The sequence below is a fragment of the Schistocerca piceifrons genome, chromosome X, assembly GCF_021461385.2.
Source record: "Schistocerca piceifrons isolate TAMUIC-IGC-003096 chromosome X, iqSchPice1.1, whole genome shotgun sequence".
Lineage (NCBI taxonomy): Eukaryota > Metazoa > Arthropoda > Insecta > Orthoptera > Acrididae > Schistocerca > Schistocerca piceifrons.
The window spans coordinates 382760197-382785243 of NC_060149.1; the positions used below are offsets into that span (position 1 = coordinate 382760197).

The 25047-nt window shown below is 37.1% G+C and overlaps 1 protein-coding gene across 3 annotated transcripts in view; it reads right to left on the bottom strand.

The window, feature by feature from the left end:
- The window catches only part of LOC124722736 (pre-mRNA-splicing factor 38B-like), an 87349-nt gene that overhangs the window by 22301 nt on the left and 40001 nt on the right, over nucleotides 1-25047 (bottom strand). For 2 of the 3 annotated variants that reach the window (XM_047247878.1, XM_047247877.1), the window contains exons 3-7: nucleotides 24355-24479; nucleotides 18567-18718; nucleotides 12254-12320; nucleotides 11372-11491; nucleotides 54-442 (exon numbers count right to left, since the gene is read on the bottom strand). In XM_047247878.1, coding sequence (XP_047103834.1) covers nucleotides 54-442; nucleotides 11372-11491; nucleotides 12254-12320; nucleotides 18567-18718; nucleotides 24355-24479 — 853 coding nt within the window. Of the gene's footprint in view, nucleotides 1-53; nucleotides 443-11371; nucleotides 11492-12253; nucleotides 12321-16192; nucleotides 16254-18566; nucleotides 18719-24354; nucleotides 24480-25047 lie in introns of all 3 variants that reach the window. The other variant, XM_047247876.1, reaches the window with a different exon arrangement.

Genomic DNA, 25047 nt, shown 5'->3' on the forward strand with positions numbered 1-25047 from the left:
CATCACTACTTTCAAAAGTATATTAAGACAAGCAGAAATTGTTAAATACTTACGTTTCCCTGCCATTTTTTGTTCTATGTACATGTGTTCTTTCTCGATGGCGCAAAGGACTCCTCTCACGGCTGTAAGAGCTTCTCCTTTCTCTGCTATTTCTGTGATGTTTTTCTCTACTATTTCGCCTCTCAGAACTGTAAGCTCTTCTCCTATCTCTCTCCCTTTCTTTGCTTCTGGCTCTATCTGGTGATTGCCGCCTCTCTCTTGGTGGAGGTGCATCCGTCCTCCTGAGCCTTGAAAATCGTTCTGCTTCCCCAAAAGATACTTCATCATCAGGGATATGTCTTGCCTCTTTGCTTGACTGCAGTGGTGGTAGTGATTGCTTCAGTGGCCGTGAGGGTGATACTACAGGAGGAAATCTTTCTAACATCTTTTTTTCAAGTTTTTGCTGCAACAAAAATAATGTTATGTGGAATAACACATCAAGTACTGAATGTGGCTAGTAGAAACATTTGAGCCAATTATGGCACAGCCTACTGCTCAATTATGATGGTGTACCAAAAATAGTGTAAACTATTTGCCATTTTACAGGAAATATTGGTATGACTTTTAAACTGAAGAAGCAGAAAAAATATTGGGAAAGACAAGGACATAAATCAGTGGGAAAATATATGAAAATAATTATACAAAGGTGGAGTTGGTTTGTTGACTTTACCAGAAAAAATGTCATTCCTTATGTAAGGAACCGTAGCACGTATTTAATAAAACGCAAATACATTATCCTCTGATCTCTCTGACATATATCATTACAGCAAGTACACAAAAACTTATGTCCTAGCTATCAGAACACTGTCTTACTTGAATGACAGTTGTGTCTTGGAAGAAAACAGCTCTTTTGTAAGAGGAGAGAAACTTCGTGAAGAAGGATATGCAGCTGTTGATAATCTCACAATATAGGATCTGCCTAAACATACTGGAATTATTCTGCAATAAACACTTTTAGTAAAATCAGGTTTGAATGCAATTAGTAGTTTTCAAAGTATGTACTTTAAAAGTCTATACATTGTGTCTGGCATTAATGTCACTTTCCATCACAGCACTGGAAGCATTCAACAGACACAGTGTTCAAGGTCCTTGTAGTAGCAACATGGATTATTTTATGGTTTTCTTTTCGGGTCTGATTTTATGTTGGTTAACCACCTTTTTACTACATGGTGTGGTACCCTTAGGTATTATGTTTTTATTGTGCCTATTTTCGTGTGTGTGTGTGTGTGTGTGTGTGTGTGAAAGATAGAGGGAGGGAGGGTGGAGGACGGGAGGGGGAGGGAGGGTGGGAGGGAGGGGGAGAGGGATGGGGAGGGGGAGAGGGATGGGGAGGGAGAGAGGGAGAGGGGGGAGGGAGAGAGAGAGAGAGGTGGGTGGTAGGTTTGAAGATGTTTCATTATTATTATTATTATTTAGATTTGTGTGTGTGTGTGTGTGTTATGTCTATTTGTGTGCAGGGTAATGGAGGAGGTGGGTGGGTAGGGGGGGTTCTATAGGTTGGTATTATCTAATAATTCTTTGAGGGCAGAGAACAGAGTTCCATTGCAGAGAACTGTGTATTCATTTATTACTTGTTTTTCTTCAACTACAGCTTTTTGTATTTGATAGTTTTCTTCTCAATTATTAGTTTTTGTAGGGGGCTGTTGCTGCATTTGAGAATTTTCAAGTCAGTATTGATGTATGTTGGGCTATGTTTCTTGTCCATAAGACGTTCAGAAAATGTGGAATGACAGCTGTTACTTTTTAATGCTCTTCTGTGTTCTGTGTATCTGGTATTAAGGTTTCTGCTTGTCTGTCCTATGTAAACTGATTTACAGTCCTGACATGTTAGTTGGTAAATACCAGATGTGTTGTTGCGTTTGTCTGTGCTTGTGTTGGTTGCCTTAGTTTTCTCTGTGTTGAGTTGTCTGTCCTATAGGCTATTTTTAGCCCTTGTCTTTTGAGTATTTTGCCTATTCTGTGGGCTTCTTTGTTGTTGTAGGTGATAGTGAACCACTTGTTTGCTGTTGTGGGTGTTTCTTGTTCATGTGTGCTCATGAGTGTGTTATGTGTGTTTGTAAGTTGATGAGAAGGCTTCTGTTTTTTGAGTGTCCTTTTTAATTCTTTGGTTCAGTTTATCTATAGTGTTTGTATCATATCCATCCTCTACAGCTATTTACCTGTCTGTAATTCACTGTTACAGTTGTTTTCAGTGAGTTGAGTGTTGTTCAGTCTGTGCAGTTTATATTGGACACCAACTAGTTTGTGCGCAATTGGATGATTAGAATGTTTTTGAATGGCTGTGCTGGTGGTGGTCACTTTCCTGAATATGGAGAATTGGTGTTGGCTGTTGTATCTCTATATTGTGAGGGCAAGAAAATGTAACATTTTGTCATTTTCAGTTTCTAAGGTGAATTTTATTTTTGGGTAGACTTTGTTTATATCATTGTGGAGTTGTTGGATGTGACTGGGTGTTTAATCTAGAAGGCATATCATGTCATCTACATAATGATACCAATATATTATCCAGTATTGTTACTACCATTTCAAATTTTTTATTTTCAATGTGATTGAGAAAAATGTTGGCTAGGAAACCATTGACTGGTGACCCCACTGGATCCCATCTTCTTGTGGGTAGAACTCATTGTCAAATGAGAAACAGTTTTGCTCTGTGATTCATTTTAGAATGCTAGCTATTTCTTTTATGTGGGGTTTGGGAATTTCTGCTTGTTGTTCTAATTGTTGTATGATGATGATGATGGTTTCTGTGGTGGGGATCTTGGTGTACATGGATGTGATGTCAAATGATTTGAGTATGGTTGTTGTGGGTATGTTGATATCTTAGATTTTTTGTATCAGCCCTTTGATGTTGTGTATGCTTCTGTTGTGTGTATGTAATGTTTCTGTAAGTATGTGTACATTTCTCTGGGTAAGTGATATGTGGGTGCACTTCTGAAATTGGCAACAGAATGTATCAGAATGCCCTCCTTGTGGAGCTTTAGTAAGCTGTTCAGTGTGGGTGCTTGGGGAGTCTTTCTTTCTTTTCCTTTTTTTCTTTGAGCCATTTTGCTTTCTGTTTTGTGAATAGACGTGAGGGTTTTTGTTTTTAGAATTGTTTGTGTGTTTTTCTGGTATCTTTATGTTGGGTTGCTGGTTAGCTTTCTTATGTTGTTGTCTTCCAGAAATTTTAAGGTTCTATCCTTGTATTGATCCTGTTTTATTATTATCAGGTGCTGCTTTTGTTTGATCTCGTAATGAGTGTCACTTTGTTTTTAAGTTTGTTCTTTATTTTTCTGGAGGTTTTTTCTTCTCCAGTTTTTGTTCCTGTCAATATGTTGTTTTTGTTTTCCTTTATTATGTATCTTATTTCTTCTACGACTAATTCTCTTGTCAGACCTGCAGTGAAGTTTGTGTCACTGTTTCTTTCTTCTTGTTTTCTGACATACTCACTTTATCTGATAAGATTCTCCATTGTCTTGTGTGTAATGTGTGTGTTGACATTGTATTTTGTGCCTTTTTTTAGAAAATTTATTTCTTGGTTGGTTAGTTGTATGTCAGTAAGGTTGACCAGACGTTTGTAGAATGTGTGATTTGTTTGTTTTTTATTTTTATGTATAATGACTTCATTTTGTTTTAAAAGTGTGTTTAGTTTTTGTTGTTGTTTATTCCATTTTTTTATTTGTTTTTCTGTATTTTGTTTGACTTTATTCACGATATCATTAAATATTTCAGAGACTGTGGTGTGATTTCCTAGTTCCAGGTGAATTCTGAATAGTTCAACATTGAGTTCCTGCTTCTTTTTAAGTATCTAATTTCTTGCTTCAGTTTCGGCTTTGAAACAATAGTAAGATCCAAACAATACCGGATAATGTATTGGTATCATTATGTAGATGACGTCATATGCCTTCTAGATTAAGCACCCAGTCACATCCAACAATTCCACAGTGATATAAACAAAGTCCACCCAAAAATAAAATTCACCATAGAAACTGAAAATGACAAAATGTTAATTTTCCTTGACCTCACAACATACAGACACAACAATCACCACCAATTCTCCATATTCTGGAAAGAGACCACCACCAGCACAGCCATTCACAAACATTTTTATCATCCAATTGCGCACAAACTAGCCGGTTTCCAATATATGCTGCACAAACTTACCAACACTCCACTCGCTGAAAACAACAATAACAGTGAATTACAGACAATCAGACAAATAGCTGTAGAGAATGGATATGATACGAACACTATGGATAAACTGAACCACAAAATTAAACAGCACACCCAACACACAAAAACAAAAGCCTTCTCATCAACTTACAAACACACACAACACACTCATGAGCACACATGAACAAGAAATACCCACAACAACAAACAAGTGGTTCACTATCACCTACAACAGCAAAGCAGCCCACAGAATATGCAACATACTCAAAAAAACAAGGGCTAAAAATAGCCTACAGGACAGACAACTCAACGCAGAGAAAACTAAGGACAACCAACACAAGCACAGACAAACACAACAACACATCTGCTATTTACCAACTAACATATTTGAGATGAAGAGAGAAATGTTCTATTATATACTTGTCATGATTTGCGGTGACATTGAAAAGAAAAATTACACACACACTGCACAACTTCAAATAAAGTCAGCAAAACAGACATATGTTAATTAACTGTCAATGACTATCATTTAGCATAAGTATGAAAGACAAACAAATTTCAAAATAAGACATTGTGAATACCTAAAGTACTGAAAAGTGGAAACATATACACCAAATCTGCACACCACCTCATACAACAGAATCACCACTGGCATAAAAATGCCAATAAACAGTAATTCATTGACAGCTAATGCGCACCTACTACAACCCAAAAAGGATCCACGACAGAAACTTAAAAGCATCAAACTGGACATACATAACATTTCTCACTCACACACACACACACACACTTACTTGAGGTTATAACCTAGGCCCAAAATTTCCTATATAGATTTTGCCTATGTTGAAAATGACATATGGCACTAGATATAGACATAAGGCTAAAATGGCTAGATAGCCACAGAACATGCGTACTGTAATATAAGGTAACATTGAATAAATTATTACTAAATTTTTAAGTTGTCTGAAACTGAGATTTCCAATAAAGTAGTAACTTCAAACTGATGATTCTGAGATATATCCCTGTTATTGTTTCTCATCCTCGGGACACCAAAAACTACCCCTTTCTTCTACTGAACTAAAAAAATTTCTCACCATCCATGTTTTGCATTTGGGAATGTCAGCCTATCTGACTGAAGGAAACAAGCCAATTTGAATTCCACCGCCTGTACTGCGAAGTTTATACGTTTGAGCACTGAAGTCGGTTGCATTTAGACTGCGCATGTACTGGTGTACTGAATGCATATTCATTATATACGAATTTCTGCTCTCTTTCTTACCCTAACCACTTCCCACTATAGAATATAATTTTTTTTTCTTAAAGCCAATAATTCCATGATTGCTGCCATTCACCAAGTGGCAATCTCCCACAACTGAATAGATAAAACACTTTTGCCTTTAATGCTTCACTTCCATTAGTCAATCATGTTACTTTTTGAAGTTGTTTGCACTACCTTCTGTCACTTTATATCTCCACAACAACACATCTGGCTTATCACGCTTCTATTGGAAAAAACTTTTCCTTTTCATCAATGGGAACTTCCAAGTTTTAAAACTGAGCAGCATTCCCTTCTTAATAGTTCTTTCAGCAACACTGCTCTGATTTCCTGCCATTATTGCAACTAATATTTTCTAAGGTTATTACAAATCGATGAAATACCCATGTCATTAAGTAAATTTTGAAGTGATTAGCTTCAATTACATTCTCCTGAAGAAGAAGATACCACAATTAGCCACTGGAGTGAATTCGAAAAGTTTAATCTCTTCACATCATTAACAGGGTGTATTCACAGACAAGGAAAAAAATTTCCCGGATTTCCCAGTTAAAAATACATTTTTTCCGTGTTATTAAGTGACAGTATATTTTCTCTCGGAACTGTAAAACTTATCAATCCTTTGAATGGTTATGTTTTTATACACGGGCGTAGAATTTCCCGGCACTTTAGATAACAAAACTCATGGAAGAAAACTCCTTTTGGAAAGATTTTTGATGTGCAGCAACATGTACGCTACATATTTTGGTATTACGAAAGTATAAATTAGAATTCCACCAAACATCGCATGTTACTTTCCGAACAATTGTAATTGAGACTGCGATGTGCTTTTGTAAGCCAGTCATAGCTCATGTCATGTGATCCCGCCAGCTGATGACAGCAGATATTCAGACCACAGGACACGTGATGTAGCCAGCTATTAACAACATCACTGTTACGCAGCGCGGATACACAAACAGGAAAAGTTAATGTTTTAAATTAATATACATAGTGTTGCTACAAGAAAAGCAAAGCTTTCACATATAATACTGGTCTCTAGGGTTAATAAGCTGCAAGAGAAGATCAGCTTTCACATATGAGGTTGATATTTTTTGCACGTGTTACACTTTAAGATATATCACACAAATGGGCCACTAAAATTTTTAGCCGAGTACAGTGACTTGTCCTCAAAGTTTTCCACAAATAAATTAGCTACCACAGAGGAGAGAGAGCTTCCCATAGCACTACATCAATTTGCTCTTAATAATGACATGAATGTCTGATCTTCTGGGCTCAAAATACTTCTTAATGGCTCGTCATCGAACGCTCTGTGATTTAAGAAATTACATTCTCGCACATAGTTCGACTTGTGTAAAAGGCAATTTACTATGAAAATAACACTTTTCAAACCACCATTCGCAATATTTTCCCGCGACCTGTTAGAAATAGGTTCATTTCAGTAGTTGTCAGAGAGGGCCAGATAACAGGCGCCACCGCGCTTTGGCAGCTGCTATGACACAGGAAGTCCGTATGTTTGTACATGTAAAACATTAAAAGATCTTACATTACGTCATATATATATATATATATATATATATATATATATATATATATATATATATATATATATATATATATATATATATATATATATATATAAAAAAATAAAAAAAAAAGAGGATACTCCAAGACCATCGGCATTTCGTGAACCATACTAAAATGGCACATTTAAAGTGCATACTTAAAGAGCACATTCGTATGTCCAGATTCCCAATGAAGTAGGCCTCGACCTGATATTGAGCTTTTCAATGTGGGTTTCAGGCTGTAAATTTTCTTGGAGTACCGGTACTGTATTAACTCAATTTTTATTCTTTATTATGGCATAATGCCATACGTGCTACAAGATGAAAACGTGCACTTGAAATGCACCGATCAATTGAAATTAGCCGACAGTGTGGAACTAAACACTTTGTTTCAAACACACTGACTGTCTCAGCATAAAAGATTAATAAAAGCCAAACTTCTTTAGCAAACCGACAAAAATAACTTCATTGTTCTACAAGGCGATTAATGCATGGCTGTCAGAAAAGAGGAAATAAAATAAAATCTGAAACTAATAACATATATTAGCATTCTGTAATTATGTGAATGTATTTTAATTCACTTGACAGCTTCCGGACACAGAAATCCATTTTGTTTTTATTTGAAGTGAGAGAAGTAAACAAAGAGGAAACAGCAAACTGATTAAATGAAACAAGGGTCACGTGGACACTACACACTTCCCCACAACAACTCAGACTGCTCTGTGCATCAGCCCCAGATCTACGATATTTCCGAACCAGGATAATACTAAGATAGTGGCGCCCGCTGCCACCCACCCCCCCTCCCCCAAGCGTCTGAGATATGACATCAAAAATTTTTAAAAATCAAATTTTCAAACGTATACAGGGTGTTACAAAAAGGTACGGCCAAACTTTCAGGAAACATTCCTCACACACAAATAAAGAAAAGATGTTATGTGGACATGTGTCCGGAAATGCTTAATTTCCATGTTAGAGCTCATTTTAGTTTCTTCAGTATGTACTGTACTTCCTCGATTCACCACCAGTTGGCCCAATTGAAGGAAGCTAATGTTGACTTCGGTGCTTGTGTTGACATGCGACTCATTGCTCTACAGTACTACCATCAAGCACATCAGTATGTAGCATCAACAGGTTCGTGTTCATCACGAACATGGTTTTGCAGTCAGTGTAATGTTTACAAATGCGGAGTTGGCAGATGCCCATTTGATGTATGGGTTAGCACGGGGCAATAGCCGTGGCGCCGTACGTTTGTATTGAGACAGATTTCCAGAACGAAGGTGTCCCGACAGGAAGACGTTTGAAGCAATTGATCGGTGTCTTAGGGAGCACGGAACATTCCAGTGTATGACTCGCGACTGGGGAAGACCTAGAACGACGAGGACACCTGCAATGGACGAGGCAATTCTTCGTACAGATGACGATAACCCTAATGTCAGCGTCAGAGAAGCTGCTGCTGTACAAGGTAACGCTGACCACGTCACTGTATGGAGAATGCTACGGGAGAACCAGTTGTTTCCGTACCATGTACAGCGTGTGCAGGCACTATCAGCAGCTGATTGGCCTCCACGGGTACACTTCTGCGAATGGTTCATCCAACAATGTGTCAATCCTCATTTCAGTGCAAATGTTCTCTTTACGGATGAGGCTTCATTCCAACATGATCAAATTGTAAATTTTCACAATCAACATGTGTGGGCTGACGAGAATCCGCACGCAATTGTACAATCACATCATCAACACAGATTTCCTGTGAACGTTTGGGCAGGCATTGTTGGTGATGTCTTGATTGGGTCCCATGTTCTTCCACCTAGGCTCAATGGAGCACGTTATCATGATTTCATACGGGACACTCTACCTGTGTTGCTAGAACATGTGCCTTTACAAGTACAACACAATATGTGGTTCATGCACAATGGAGCTCCTGCACATTTCAGTCGAAGTGTTCGTACGCTTCTCAACAACAGATTCGGTGACCGATGGATTGGTAGAGGCAGACCAATTCCATGGCCTCCACGCTCTCCTGACCTCAACCCTCTTGACTTTCATTTATGGGGGCATTTGAAAGCTCTTGTCTACGCAACCCCGGTACCAAATGTAGAGACTCTTCGTGCTCATATTGTGGACGGCTGTGATACAATACGCCATTCTCCAGGGCTGCATCAGCGCATCAGGGATTCCATGCGACGGAGGGTGGATGCATGTATCCTCGCTAACGGAGGGCATTTTGAACATTTCCTGTAACAAAGTGTTTGAAGTCACACTGGTACGTTCTGTTGCTGTGTGTTTCCATTCCATGATTAATGTGATTTGAAGAGAAGTAATAAAATGAGCTCCTACATGGAAAGTAAGCATTTCTGGACACATGTCCACATAACATATTTTCTTTCTTTGTGTGTGAGGAATGCTTCCTGAAAGTTTGGCGGTACCTTTTTGTAACACCCTGTATTCATTTTGTAGTGCACATCATTCTGAAGAGTCTGATACATAAAACATAGATGTTCGAGGAAATGTAAGACATATTATTTGGTCTTAAGTGTGCCAGAGTGCAGTGCCACCCCTCTTAACACAGAATTCTTTTATCACACGTCACTGTATTTCGCTCTGTGGAATTGAAAAGTGTATATTTTTTACTGGATGCCATCAAACTATATTCAGGACAGTGGAAATTAAAATGTCCTGTGGTGCCTCTCCTGCTCCCAGTCGCTCGGTTTGACATCCTACCCATCTTTAAAAAAGAAAAAACTTCGCCATTAATACTGGATGGGATAATTTGTAATCGGGAGAACAAGAACTCCTCAGAAAATTTGCACTCTTTATTGCCTGTTAGCTAATAACTCCCTGTTTTGGGTGACATTAAATTAAATATAGGATACATAAAACCAGTAAAGACAAGAGACAAGCAATACAGTACACATTTCTTCAATCCTTAGCGCCTAGCATTGTTTTCACTCTAATCTTGCTACAGCTTTACATGGCAAGCTTTCCTTTCTGCGAAAGGATCTATTACCTCATCACAGTTCGTCAAACATTTTGCTACATGAAAAATCGAAATATCGTTATCTAATACTGCGTAAGCTGTTAATACAAATAGTACCCAAGACTGGTGGTTTCTTGATCTGATTACACTATTTTGTCACTGTCTGCTAGATAAAACAAAATAGGCCTTTCTAACACTGCAGAAATTTTAACACGCACCAAATAAACAATACTGTTTTGGCACAAATGGTCATTTTTATAACACGACAGAATATAATTCACGAAGACCACCAAAAATGCCTATTAGGCCTACTACAAGCAAAAAGCTTTCTGTTCGAAAACAGTTTCACATTTCATTCATACGCCCCAGTTTCTCGAGCACAAGATCGAAAAGTAGTAGTCCGAGATTTTTATATAAATTTGGAATCGTCATCCCTAATTTGTGTGATGTCCCCGTTTCTTCGCCTTCCTAGTTCTAATAAACAATCTTGTCATGACTAATTCTGGAACTATTCCTGCGTTTGTCAAACCTTATTCGCCGGTTAACTTCAATAACCCTGCCAGAATCACTGGTTTAGTTGTCCCTGATTATTTTCCAATGTTCATACAAACCATTTTCCACGCTACTTCCAGAATAGAACTTAAGCGGCTGCTAGATGGGGACTGTACAAATGGCCCTTACTAGTGTAGCGATCTGGCCAAACATTTTCTGACAAAATTTCATTTTCTTGGATACACCGAGAAGATAATACATAATCTTCCTTACCTGTTGTTCCTGTTAGTCATTTATTTCCACTCTGGTAGTCTGAATCTATGGATATCCCTAGTAATTATAACAATGCTGATCATTCACAAACCCAACCAACAACATAATCAGACAGCGATTGGCGTTCACTCGTTCGGCTTTACTCCGCTCCTCTTGTAGAGCCCATTCCCCTTTTGCCTGCAGGAAAGTTTATTTCTAGATGCGGCAAGGATTCCCCTGACAGAGACGTCACGTACACCTCTGCTCCAAGATATGAATCATCACACTACTATACACCGAAAGTAGCTGTTTGGAAATCAAGTTTCTTGAGTACAAAACTACAAGAATACTGAATCAGTATTGTGACTGCTCATTCGTCTTTCTTAAATTTTTAATTTTCAGAAAGTTAGACTATTACATTTAAGTATGTCCAGTTGCACATAAATTTCAAATTCCACCTGGTAAGGCGAAATTCTTCATTAAATCTTCAAAAAGAGCATGTATTTATCCACAGAACAAACACTAAAGATTGTGGTACACTCACTTTAATTACGGAAAGAATGACAATTTATTAAAATCTAGTATTAGATATGACAAGAATTTTTGCTAAAAATTGACTAATACCTGAATAGGTACAGGTATTCTAGGAAAAAGGGTTGAAAACCACTCCAGTTTTGTCAGGAATGCTCTGAGCATGTCACCTATAGTCATAACTTGGCCACCACCAGCTTTGACATCCATTTCCTGAAAACATACAACACACAACGTTATTTGGCTTTCCTTGAGAAGACAACATAAGTGAAAGTATCATTTAAAAATGGTTGTTCCACTTTGTAAGTGAGAAACAGGTTATTTCAAAGGTGTAAGTTAGGACCTCAGCTTCTAACAAGGAATACAGTTATCTAGCATATGGAATTTTACAGCTGTTTCATAAGATTAAAGAAGAAAATGAAAGTGAAAATCTGTCCCTCTAAAAACGAAATGCTTGAGTTCAGAACCGCTTTACACAATTGATATGATTCATTCATAGATGAAGCTAGACATGAATATTACCTGCTAGAAGTCTGAGGTGTAGTTTTGGGAGACTTGTATATGCATATATGTTACATAGCTTTCAAGTCAGTTATATTAACATACATTTTATTCATTCATGTTTTTCTTGTTGAAGTACTTGAGAAAATCTGTACCATCAAGCAATGAAATAAACTGAGTGAGAAGAAAGAAATATATGAAACAATGCAAATAAGCTACCAAAGTATACTGTACAAAATTGCTAGTAAGTGACTGGAACTCCAAAAATTATTCAATTGTGTGTCCCTTAACATGTCTTAAAGGTGATCATGATCATGAGTAATTGACTAAATGAATATTTTATTTGCCAGATAGTTATATAGTTTCAACAAATTTAACTGGTGACTGATATGTAACACACAAGTACACCATAATCAACTCAACTGTTTATATTTCTAAAGATTCATCAAGAACAATATACAACTTAGTACTTGCAGTTAAACAAGGTTTGAAGCACAAAAGTTGCACTCCGTAATTCTTAGGATGAAGCTGGACTTCGGTCCTGTTGGAACATGGAATTTGTTATTACATTAAATGCAGATAACATGAAAACATACAAGACAAGAAATGAAGACAGGTAAGACAAAAAACTTAAGAATCACTATTAAACTAATAATTCACCTTGCAACATTTGCTTCATATTAGGAAGATACATTTACTAACCACTTTATCAAAAAAGGGCATTCGAAAACACACAACTGATGAAAAAGATCTGTGCATTAATACTGTAAAAACAACATGTCACAAGAAGAATACATAAAAACACTCCCTAAAGGCAGTTCAATGAAATCTGCTGCTTGTTTAATGCTCTCAAGCATTACAAAAGAAAACATCTTCTACCATATTTACATCTTCCTAAAGACAAGTTTCAAAAAAAAATGTTAATAGACTGGAAGTCACTAAAAAGCACTAAATTAATCATGTAAACTGTCACTACATTTACAAAATATGGAATAAAGAATACAAAACCTATTAAAGGACCCAACAAGCATCTATAAGTTAACATGAAGCAAGTATGCTGCATGTGAGTCGAAGTGTATGGATCACTGCGTTTACATGAGGCTCCCGAAACCGAATTTCATAAACAGATTTCCCAATATCGTTTCTGGTTTATCACAGCACAATACTGATTCTGGAAATGCAGTTCTAACTGCTGGACATCCTCTTCCTGATTTGATTTTTTCCTCCCATGTAAATGCACAACCATTTTGAAATGTGCTGGAGTCAGCAAATTATATCTTGTTTTCAAAATTTTTTGGCTAATTTGGATGGAGTGACTTTTTGTGCAGTGATGGAAACATGTAAACACTGATCTGAGTATGAAGTTGTCTACCTCCAATATTTAACTGAAGGGGAAAACAGCCATTGCGCTGACTAAATCAAAAACTGGAAAAACTGATTTCCAGAGGTCATGCACGCAAAACAGCTGATGAATGTAAAATCAATGCATTAACATGTAAACGCGACAGTGAAAAATGGTTTCTGAAATTCAGTTTTTGTCTTCCAGAAGCTGCCTCTCATGTAAACTTGGTCAACATAAACCTATATCCACAGCCCTAATAAAATATGTTATAGTTTATGAATTCAGAAAAAGGCAACAAACTTTGAAAATAATCATGATGGCGTGTACAAGGTGATTCAATAAACTCATGATCACTAATAGTTTCTGTGGGAATGAGGTAGTGAGGTGCTCTAGTCTATGTTTTGGAACACAATGTGCCTCCACTTCTGTGACCCACCTGTCAGTCAGGCGACAAGAGCAGTAACAGTTTTCTTATTCCTTCCACAGCATGCATATGGATGCAATCATTGGACACATTTTTTATACAACTGATGCATCACAATCTTTATGCAAAGAGAGAAAACATCATTTTTAGCTACACTCTGAGTACATATTATGCTGTGCTACGGTAACGTTTTACTGAATCACCCTGTGTGTAAAAAAAAGAGCAATTCATTAACAGTCTGAGAGATTGCAGTGAAGTACATTAAAATTCCTGGCAAATTCCACTTCTTGTATTCCTACTTAAGTTGTACAGTTAAATCACAAAATGTCACATCAGAGCAGTTCTGTGTGTTTTTATGTCTTCTCTGCAAGGTGTCTATACCTAAACAAAGAAGTAGTAGTAGCAGCAGCAGCAGCAGCAGTAATACTAGTAGTACACAACCAACAGCCTTTTTGACAATAGAAAATCATCTGCAATTTACAAACCTTTCAGAGAACCAAGGATATGGTATGAGGTATCGCATTTGCACTGTACGTGATATGTATGAAAAAAATCCATTGTTGTTTCCTTATCAGACAAGTGTAACAGTGGGTATAGAACATTTAATTCTTTATGACAAGCAATATAATGAGGCTTGGCAGATTTTACTTTTTGAGCAACACATTATGTTATGCTTTTCCAACAACACACAGCATTTGCTGTCTTATTTATTAAATACTCACCAGGTCTAAAAAATGGTGGGAGTTACAACTGTAATATACCAGTTCTCATCTACCAAGTTTGACTGCATCACATCCACCAGAAAATGACCTGTGCTGCATGCATGCTCATGATTTTAACAATGAGTAATTACCAAACTACATACAAAATCTACACAGATTTTTTCATTGATTCCAAAGCTTTCCCAATTAACAACTGAATATCTGAACAAAGCAGGCACTGTCAAGTAATTTCGTGTATCACTAACTGAAGCTAGCAAACAGGTACATGCTGACAGCAAAGTCACAACATTTCCACTGAAGAAGTTTTCACAAGTGTACTGATTTCTTCAGAGCAAAAGACAATAGGAGTTTTGCTGTCCTGTTGGTTTTTAAGAAGCCCTGATTACATTCAGTTGACAGGTGTTTCAGTTGTTTGGAATCCTGTATTAGATTTACCATTCTGACAGAGAGGTCTACTAACTAAACAACATTTTGGCTTTCATCATATCTTCAAACTTTTTGTAAACCTCTGACAAGCTCTCCTATGCAAAGCAGTTCTAATTTACAGTGAATCCATCTTACATCTGAAAGTAGCTTCCAGGCAAAGAATTTTCTTACAGTATCATCTCTGACCTCACAAATTATGAATGTTAATAAAAAAAAATTTAAAAAAAATCACATGACAAACAGGGTAAGAAACAAAATTTTGTTTTCAGACCATCTTAAAATAATAATCATGTCTTCACTAAATGCACTGTACCTTTCTGACCTAGATGTTTCACTGCTTTTATACCATACCTGGGATCTCATTTACTAAAATTGGTCTTAGTCTCGTCTGGTCAGATGTAATAAACCCAGAATGAGTATATCTATATTTAAATCTGGAATTGAATATAAATCCAGTGGAACTACGTATGGTCAATGGAACAGTAACCATATTTAATAGTTCCTTAAACATTACATTTTAATGGGATCATTGATATTTTGTAATTATGGTCCCATCATTTTAGTGGGTCATTTCCACACTCTAGTATTAAATACCCACGACTTCCACTTGAACATATGAAGTGTTATTGGATATCTAAAATCAGGTTTTCACAAGAACATACATACCATAAAAAGATTGGAGTTAATTAGGTAAAAATACTGGCAAGAGAATCTTTCTCGGATACTTGGAAAACAAAACACCAACTGACCAAAAGAAGGGTCTAATGTTGGTACAAAATAAACAATGAAGAATAGCACACCAAAATATTTTATCTGCTACCAATGGTTTTTTTGTGTGGTGAAAGTTTCACACACCCTCTATCTATATGCACTAAGCTCAAAGGAGGATCTACCACAGTATTACATTCAGTTTAGCATAAAATCACTTTTTGTAAATTAAAAAGTAAGTTTTAAAATGAACTTTTTAACTACTATGCCTGGTATTTGTTTCATTAAATTTCTAAACGCCTGTAATATCCTTATGCACTGTGTTCGTGGGCTGTGCATCTGCAGTACTGAAGTTAAGTAATGCTCCTTAATTGACCCTTGGAAACTATGCCTAGTCTTTTCCTTCCGTGACTGCACAAATGATACAGTAATATTAAGGTTTGTGAATAAAAACTCCCAAAACTACATCACAGATATAAATACAATCAGAACTTTACTTACCCCATATATTGAGACTTTTTTACAGTATGTATAAAGAAATAGCTAACTCTGAAGGAAAAAGTACTATCAATCACTATGATTGCAACAAAATGTAAAAGAATACTTTTACACTCAGGAAAGTAAATTTACATTGCTTAAAATATGCTCTTAAAATTAACTGTGTTTTGCCTGGTGAAGCCATTACAATCAGGTGTCACTACAAATCTTAAATGCCACAAAACAATGATAACTACAATTTCAGAGTAATATCTGAAATGTTTGTATTAATGTCAGTCACTTGGAGAACATACCTCTGGATCTTCCAAATAAGGGTCATACCAGTCCCACAAATCTTGTGGAGGCTGAGTATACCTAAAAATTGCCATATAAATATGAGTCAGTCATGAAAATAAAAATCTGTTTTAAGTAAATTATTTACTTTGTATCCTTAAAAATACTTTTTGCTTCCTCAAAGGTGGGAACAGGTGGGGACAGTTGAGGAAATAATATTTTTTTCCATTAGTCTAACTGAAGACACACAACTGTGGGTTAAATCAACATGCAAGCTTCTGTATAATGATAAAATTGAGTTCTCTCTGCCATACATCAACTTCTTTTCCTTCATTTAATTCTTAACTGTTTAGAGTTTTGATTATCATTTACATATCTAATTTCTTGACTTTTAGTTTCTGTTTAATATACTGTTCTGAGGCTCCAAGATCTGTGAACTACTTTCTGTTCATGGAGCTTCTTATCCTAATTTTGGCAAAGACACTCCTAAACATAAAACGGAACAAACGCAAATGGGTATCAATAGGGAACGACTGCGAGAACAGAAACTAGGAGATCCACTTGATTAAAATATCAAAAATAATATGATCAACATATCCGAAAATTTAACCAGAAAAATAAAATACAACAAAAAGCAGTGGTTTTGGGTAATTTCTATTAAGTGAGGAAAGTAGCTTTTGTTAGTTTTAAACTATATTATATGTTAAATGTACAATTGCACTAAAGTTGTCAATGGCTAGCTAAAGATCTACAGCTGAGGGTGACAACAGTAAAGGGTGTGTGGGTATGAGATTGATATCACCTGCATACCAATTTCATTGCAACTGCATAGTTCCATTTCAGATAAATATGCTCAGGAAGTATTCAAAAGTTGTGTATATTGCAATGTGCAAAACTGTAATTTTTATCTGGAGAATAAACTTTTTTCCTCTAGATGTAACTTCTCCATGAACACACATTCAAATACCATGACTGTGATGTGTGAAATGTTTGAGAGTTAGCCGTTAAAAAATATCTACTGTATCTATGCTAAAGCCTGTATGAGAAAACTTATCTCAACAGCATCTCCATGATAGCAACAATCAACAGTATTAGCTGCTTCCATCACAGCAGCATGATGTACTGTCTATCTACTTGTGTGTGTGTGTGTGTGTGTGTGTGTGTGTGTGTGTGTGTGTGTGCGCGAGTGTATACCTGTCCTTTTTTCCCCCCTAAGGTAAGTGTTTCCGCTCCCGGGATTGGAATGACTCCTTACCCTCTCCCTTAAAACCCACATCCTTTCATCTTCCCCTCTCCTTCCCTCTTTCCTGACGAAGCAACCAGAGGTTGCGAAAGCTCGGATTTTGTGTGTATGTTTGTGTGTCTATCGACCTGCCAGCGCTTTTGTTTGGTAAGTCTCATCATCTTTGTTTATAGATGTCTATCTACTTCGTTTTATGAAACACTGTTTTGAAAAGAATGTGAGTGATGAGTTGACCCTCATCTTGTGCAATGTAGTACCCTGGCACAGGAGTAACCGAGAAATCATCACAACAAATCCAAAGAAAATTAACCCAAACATGTCTCTTTCCAAGATAAAACTTCTTTGCACTTAAACTTCACATAAAAAACGACAAGAGAATACAATGTTCCTATCAGTATTGAAGTGAAATGCACTTGGGTACATTGACCACAAGCAGACGTAAGTTACACTACTTGGAGTATGGCAATGTAATGATTTTGCTAAAATATTATCCCATTTTGAGTATTACATTTGCTCTTACAGTTACCTACAGCTTACGTTCTGCCAAGATTTTCCAAACAGCTTTCATACACACTTCTTTTTGTATATTCACTCTGTATGCTATATTTGTGTTCCCATTGAGTCCATCAGTTCAGAGCTTTGCGTGTCCATCTTACATACTATTCAATCACACACAAAATAAACATTTAATACCTTTATATCACGCAACATTTTCATTTTCTTTGTCAGGGAGTGAAGGGGACAGGGTCAAATTTTTTTATGTTGTGTAAAAAAATGAAAATGTACATTAAGTATTGGTACAAGCTTGGTTAGAATCACAATTCTGGAGAAATTAGAAGTACAGGCAAGTGGACTTCAGGAAGGAAAAGGATGAAGGAGGGAGAATTGAGCGATATTAACTCTCCACTATTTAACACATTTTGTAGTAAGGCCCAATGGCTATGTGCGGCTGTTAATTACTCTTCAATTTAACATTAGCTACGATAAGAATGTGAAAGCTACATATCAAGTTGCTAAGGAGCAATATTTTGCATAAAAAAAAACGTACTGTGCCGACACATTAGTTTGTGATTATATAAATTGCTTGTTAATTAAGTAATTCCACAAAATAAAACTATTTGGCCACATTTCCTAAAGAAAATGAAACTTACCTTATGTACATAAACCCCAGGCCTCGAATATAAGGTGAATCTGGATGGGTTAAGAGACCATTCACTTGTTTCCTTGTTAACTTTAGCGTAAACAGCTTATATAGCAAACAATAAGCTGTTGAGACAATACCACCTGCCCCAACTCCACGAACCTATTAAAACACAGACTTAACGTCATTTTACTATTTAATAAATAATTTACTGAAACAATGGTGATTTATAGTAGTCTTGAGATACACTTTGTTTACAATGAGAAGAACGAAGGCCTTCTAATTGTAAGTAGATAGAAGTTGAGAAACTATGACCCTTTCATGTTTTGCATCCAACTACTACCAAACTCAGGTATCTAACACAGAACATTGTGTACGTAGCCTTTGTGAAGTGACTGTTATGTTGTGTATTAAAGCAATACATTCCTTGATGAGTGATGAAGCAGTTCTGGCCCATCACGGGCAATGTCAGATACTCCTTCAAACTCCTTGAAGAAGAGCAAGGATAGTACATTATGGAGTGGAACAAGAAAACTATTTAATAATGTCGCTGAATATTGTGATCAGGAGAGCAAAAATACAGAGCTGCGACACCCTCTCTCTCAGCTAACAAAATGAACAGTGACATACACAGTGGCAAGCTTCAGTTCTATGAAAAGAATTAATAGATTTTGTAAAGATAATTCTGGGAACTCACCAGACACTTCCAGGAAAAAAGAGGTAAATTTCAGTTCAAATTTTTTAGTTCAACAGCGCTTTTAAATTTCTTCCCCTGGTCTGAATTACTTTAAAGTGGTCATTTTGTCTGTGTGTGTAAAATTATTTTTTTCATTTAGTAGATGTTTAAAGACGCAATATGAAAGTCGACTTTTTAGAAACCTCCATATAACGTAGTGGTTAAAATACTTGGCTGGTATGCGGAAGGTAGCTGGCACGAGTCCTGCCACATGTCAATTTCTTTTTGCCTTGTAATAGAAATGACTATCTTCATTATTTTTATTCAATTAATTATTGTTGCATAGTGTGATGCCTGGTACTGTAACCTAAACTACAGTGGTTTAAAAAAGTCAATCTTTCCCCTGGGGACACCTCATCATTATTCGCAACTATAGATTCTGCATAGAATACAGTCCTCCTCTCTGACAGTTTTTAAAAAAAAAATTCTCTTTCACCGAGACCGTAGTTTACCAGGGCAAAATCCAGTTGGATAACTTTGACAGTGGTGTCTTGAGACAAACAATTGAAAATTTCTACTTGGTGCAGAGGATTACTCACAGTCTGCAGAAACTTCGAGCAATACTCGAGGAAAAGATCGGCTGCAGAATATTTGTTGGCCTTGGGATTCACATGGAAAGATGTCTTTACTGCAAGAGCATAGAGACATTATTAACTGACACTCATGTTCCATTGTAGAAAATAATCAAATATATTAGGACAGCAGCCACAGAAACATTCTATCTCTGGATGAAACTTGGATGGACAGCAGTATGACAGTTGGTAAATGTTGGCAGAATGCTGATGATGTCAGTGTTATGGGATAAGGAACATCCTTTAAAAATATTTATTATTGAAAGTGTTGGATCGAGGAGGTACAACTAAAATTCTGGGCTAAATCCATGAAAGGTGGTTAGCAAATATGGTTGTCCCAAGCCTTCCTCCTAAGTCAGTCATTGTGATGGACAATACTCCATACCATAACAGACAAGTGGACAAAATGCTCACACAGTCTGATACTAAAGTGAGGATGTTGGAATGGCTGCAGAAGATGTGTGTTGTCTGTAATGAGAGCATGAGTAAGCAGGCTCTCTTTCCTATAGTTCAACAATGCAGACCTACTGAAAAGAAAAAGGTAGTAATTGATGAAATTGCAAAAGTAAAAGGCCTCACTGCTGTCTGCCTAACACACAAAAATTGTGATATGAGTGTGATAAAACTGGCATGGGAAAAAGTAAAATGGTTGTTTGGGGAGTGTAAAATTTCAGGTGCCATGCCCAAAGTCAAATTGTCAAAGACTGGAAGTGAGTCTCTTCTGTCAGTAAGTGCTCATAAGTGGGAAGGGTACTGCAAGAAGGTTCAACAACTGGAAGAAGATTATGGGAGGTGCAATGGTGTCATTGCACTTGCAATAGACGAAAGCATTATTAATACTGCACTAACAAAGATACTGAACCATGCACAGATCAGGAATTTTATGAGACTGATTCTAAATGATTTAAGTGCACATCGAATTCAGCATTACATATGTGAATAAATGTACAAAATTTTACTCGTTCTCTTCTAATTGGCACAGTATAATTTTTACTACTGGTTCTTTTCAATTTTGAATTGCCTATGAGAACAGAGGCTTTTGAAATGAGGTAATATAGAAGAATGCTGAAGATTTGAAGGCCAGATCATGTAACTAATGAGGAGGTACTGAACAGAACTGGGAAGACAAGAAATTTGTGACACAACTTGACTTAAAAGATGGGATCAGTTTTATGACACATTATGAGACATCAAGGGATCACCAGTTTAGTGTGGGAGGGTAGAGTGAGTGAGTGTGTGAGTGAGTGTGAGTGTGAGTGGGTGGGTGGGCCATGCGCGGGCGGGTGGGTGGGCGGGCGGGCGTGAGGGTTGGGGGTGGGAGAGGTAAAACTCATAGAATAGATTATGCAGTTTCAGAAGAACAAAGATTGTAATAGTTATTTGGAGAGGGGAAAAAAAAGAAAGAAAGAAAGAAAGAAAAGACGGGGGAGAGAAGTTTTGGAGAGACCTTTGATTTGCAGCAACGTATACGCTGCATATTTTCGTATTACGAAAGTATAAATTTGAATTGCACCAAACACAACGCGTTAGTTTCTGGAGCGTTGAAACCAAGGTTGCGATGTCCTTTTGTAAGCCAGTCATATCTCAAGCCACGAGATCTCGCCAGCCGATGACAGCAGCTATTCAGAGCATAGGACACGTGTTATAGTCAGCCAATAGCAAGATCACTGGTTACATAACACGAACACACAAGAGGAAAAGTTCACGGTTTACATTAATGTACACAGTATCATATATCTACAAGAAAAGCTAAGCTTTCGCATATAATATTGGTCTCTCAGCTAACACGCTACAACAGAAGCTAAGCTTTCACATGTAATATTGATCTTTTTTTGTGTGTGTTATACTTTAAGATACATCACACAAATGTGTCAGTAAATTTAAAATTATGACATAAATGTCTCGGCTCAAAATTCTTATAAGTGGTTGGTCCTCAAACTGTTCAGTTGCAAACGCTCTGTGATTTAGAACTCCATCCTACTTTCTCACACATAACATAATTCATCTTGCGTAAAAAGACATTTACTTTGAAAGTAATGCTTTTCTAACCACCTTTCGCAATACTATCCAGAGACTGTTAGAAATAGGTTCGATTTACCAGTTGCCAGAGAGCGCCAGAAAACAGGGATTATTGTGCGTGTGCAACTGCAGTGGTGTAGGAAGCCTGCATGTTCGTGTGTATAAGGCACTAAGAGAGCTTACATTACACCATAAAAGAAGCAGGGCATCGAAGGATACTCCAAAGAGCACCAGAATTTTGTAAACCATACTAAAATGCATAATTCGGCTTGAAGTGCAAATTGTCTTTTTACAGATTCACAATGAAGTAGGTCCCATCTGATATTAAGCTTTTCAGTGTGGTTTTTGGGATGTAAATTTTCTTGGAGTACCAATACTCTACGATCTCATTTTTGGTTCTTTATTATGGCATAATGCCATACATGGCAGAAGATGATAACGTGCACTTGGACTTGCACTTGAAATTCAGCAAACAGTTGGAACTAGCCAATACTGTAGAACGAAGCACTTCATTTCAAATAAAATGATTGCCTCAGCGGAAAGATTAATAAAGCCAAATTTCTTTAGCAAACTTGCAAAAATAAATTCATTGTTCTGCAAGGCGATTAATGTCTGACTGCTACTAACTTGGAAATAAAATAATATCAGAAAACTGAAACTAATAATATATTTTTGCCCTCCATAATTATGTGAATGTATTTTAATTCACTTGATAGTTCCTGGCCACAGAAATCCATTTTGTTTTCATTTGACGTGGGAGCTGCACACGAAGAGAAGCAGCGAAATCACTTAACGTAAACACAGGTCACATGGAGACTAACCCCCTCCCCACTACAACTCAGACAACTCTGTACATGCGCGAATCTGGCAGCTAGGGTGTGTGAGAAAAATTTTTCTCGTTTGCATCTGGATGCTTGCTGCTACTGCCGATACAGCTAACAGCCAAACTTCAAGTAGCGGGAAGCGGGAGAAGGTACTGCTTATACGCGAGTCAACTGCGCATGCGCAACAGCCCACTGGCAACTGGTCAAACGAACTTAATGTGAACAGTTGTGACAACATGCTCATTGCAAGCAGTTTATTGTTATGAAGAAATACATAGTCTTCGCCCTACGGCCTTTGACAAATTTTTTCTATTTGCAAATGCTTGTGCGTGCACGGTGTTTTGTTGTTGTAAATTGCGCATTTCCTTTGCCACTAAAGTTTTATTTTATTTTTTCCTCTCGTTTATATTTTATTGCTGCAGTATCATTCTCCAGTAGCAGGATACAGTAACATTCTTTGCTAGAGAATCAATTCTTAAAAGTCAAAATTACAAAAATTTAACTGAAAGCTAAAACAATGAAAAATTCCCGGGATTCCGAAAAATTCCCGGGTTTTTCCCGTTTTCTCCCGGATGAGAAAGTTCCCGGGTTTTTCCCTGATTTCCTCGTTGTCCCGGGTCGTATACACCCTGTAAGTAATAAATCATCAGATCATATGAGGTATTAAAGCTTATTTTTGTCTCTGTTCGTAATTCTAGGAATTCTGATTGTAATGCCCAGTATATACACAACGTTCTTACAATTTTTCTTATCTTCACTACAGAGAGGAACGATTACATTTTTATTAATGTTTTTTCTGACACTGTTCTATGAACTCTTATGAATAAATTTGTTTACATGTCCACTCTACAATCATATTTTATTTATTTATTTTTATGCGGTCTAGTCACATTAATGTGACAACTGTCTGTATTCGACATTAAAGTGCAACAACCACTCACGGACGGTAGGAGGCAGCATTAGCAGTGGATGGTACATAAAGAGCATCAGGGGGATGCAGAAGAAAGTGGAATCATCGTAAAGCAGAAATGGAGCAATTTATCTGATGCCCAAATGAACATGATCACTGGCTTTCGGGGCAAAGGCGGAAGCATTTTCGAAATGGCCAAGTTTGTAAACTGTTTGCATGCCATTGTGGTTAAAGTACATGGCGCAATCCAAAACCAACACTGAGGCAACTGTGGTGCACCAGGAGTCATAGATGACAGGGGTGAACAAAAATTGCAGAGATGTGTACCAGCAAACAGATGTTCAACTGTTGAGCAACTAGCCACCCAGATGAACCATGGTGATACCAACAGTGTCTCCTCAATGACTGTAAGTGAATGTTGCTGTGTACAGGCCTCCACAGCAGGTGCCCGGCTCATGCACCCTAACTCACTGCTGTTCATCAGTGACAAAGGCACATCAATACCACAATTGGGACTAGTAGTAAAAGGTGGCCTTTTCAGATGAATAATGTTGTATGCTCCATCGGACAGATGGTTGTTGGTGTGTATAGTGTGAAACGTCGAAGTTTTCATTCTTGTTTACATGCTCATCGAAGACTCAATTTCTCTACTAATTGGTAAATAATGTAAAGTAAAGTAAACAAAACATGAACATCACACAATGTTCCATACTTGGAGCAATTGAAGATATACTCACTCCGCCACACATTCCAGTCTGGCCAGCTGTTTTCCTGCTACCTTTCTCCCATGGCTCTAGATGGGTAACCTTGTAATAAATTTCATCAATGACCTCATGATATGTTTTGAGTTCATATAGATTGACTGAAATCAAACAATGAAATTAAAATAAATCCAAATTTTAACCAATGTAAAAGCTTAACAAGTAAAATAAACATAAAAATATAATAAACAGCATGAAAACCATCACTGTTTAGTTTGGTTAGTTGTTTGTTTACTCTTGCAAAATGCCTTGGACAATTATATTAGTAATACCAGCTTAATACAAAAAGAAAACACTATTGAAATTCCAGAATGGATTTTCACCCTGAAGTGGAGTGTGAAGAGATTTGAAATTTGCTGGCAGATTAAAACCAGTGTCAGACCAGGACTCAACAGTGAGACCTTTGCCTTTCACAGTCGAGTGCTCTACCGACTGAGCTATCCAAGCATGGCACACATCCTGCACACACAACGTTACTTCTGCTTGTACCTCGTCTTCTACTTTCCAAATTTCTTATGGGATGAAGTTGCAAATCAGCAAAAACTCTGCTGCTGGCAGAAAATTCATTCTGGAAACAATCTCCCAAGCTGTGGCTAAACCCCATCTTTGCAGTATCCATTCTTCAAAGAATGACAGTCCCACAAGGTATGTAGAACAACTTCTGTGTAG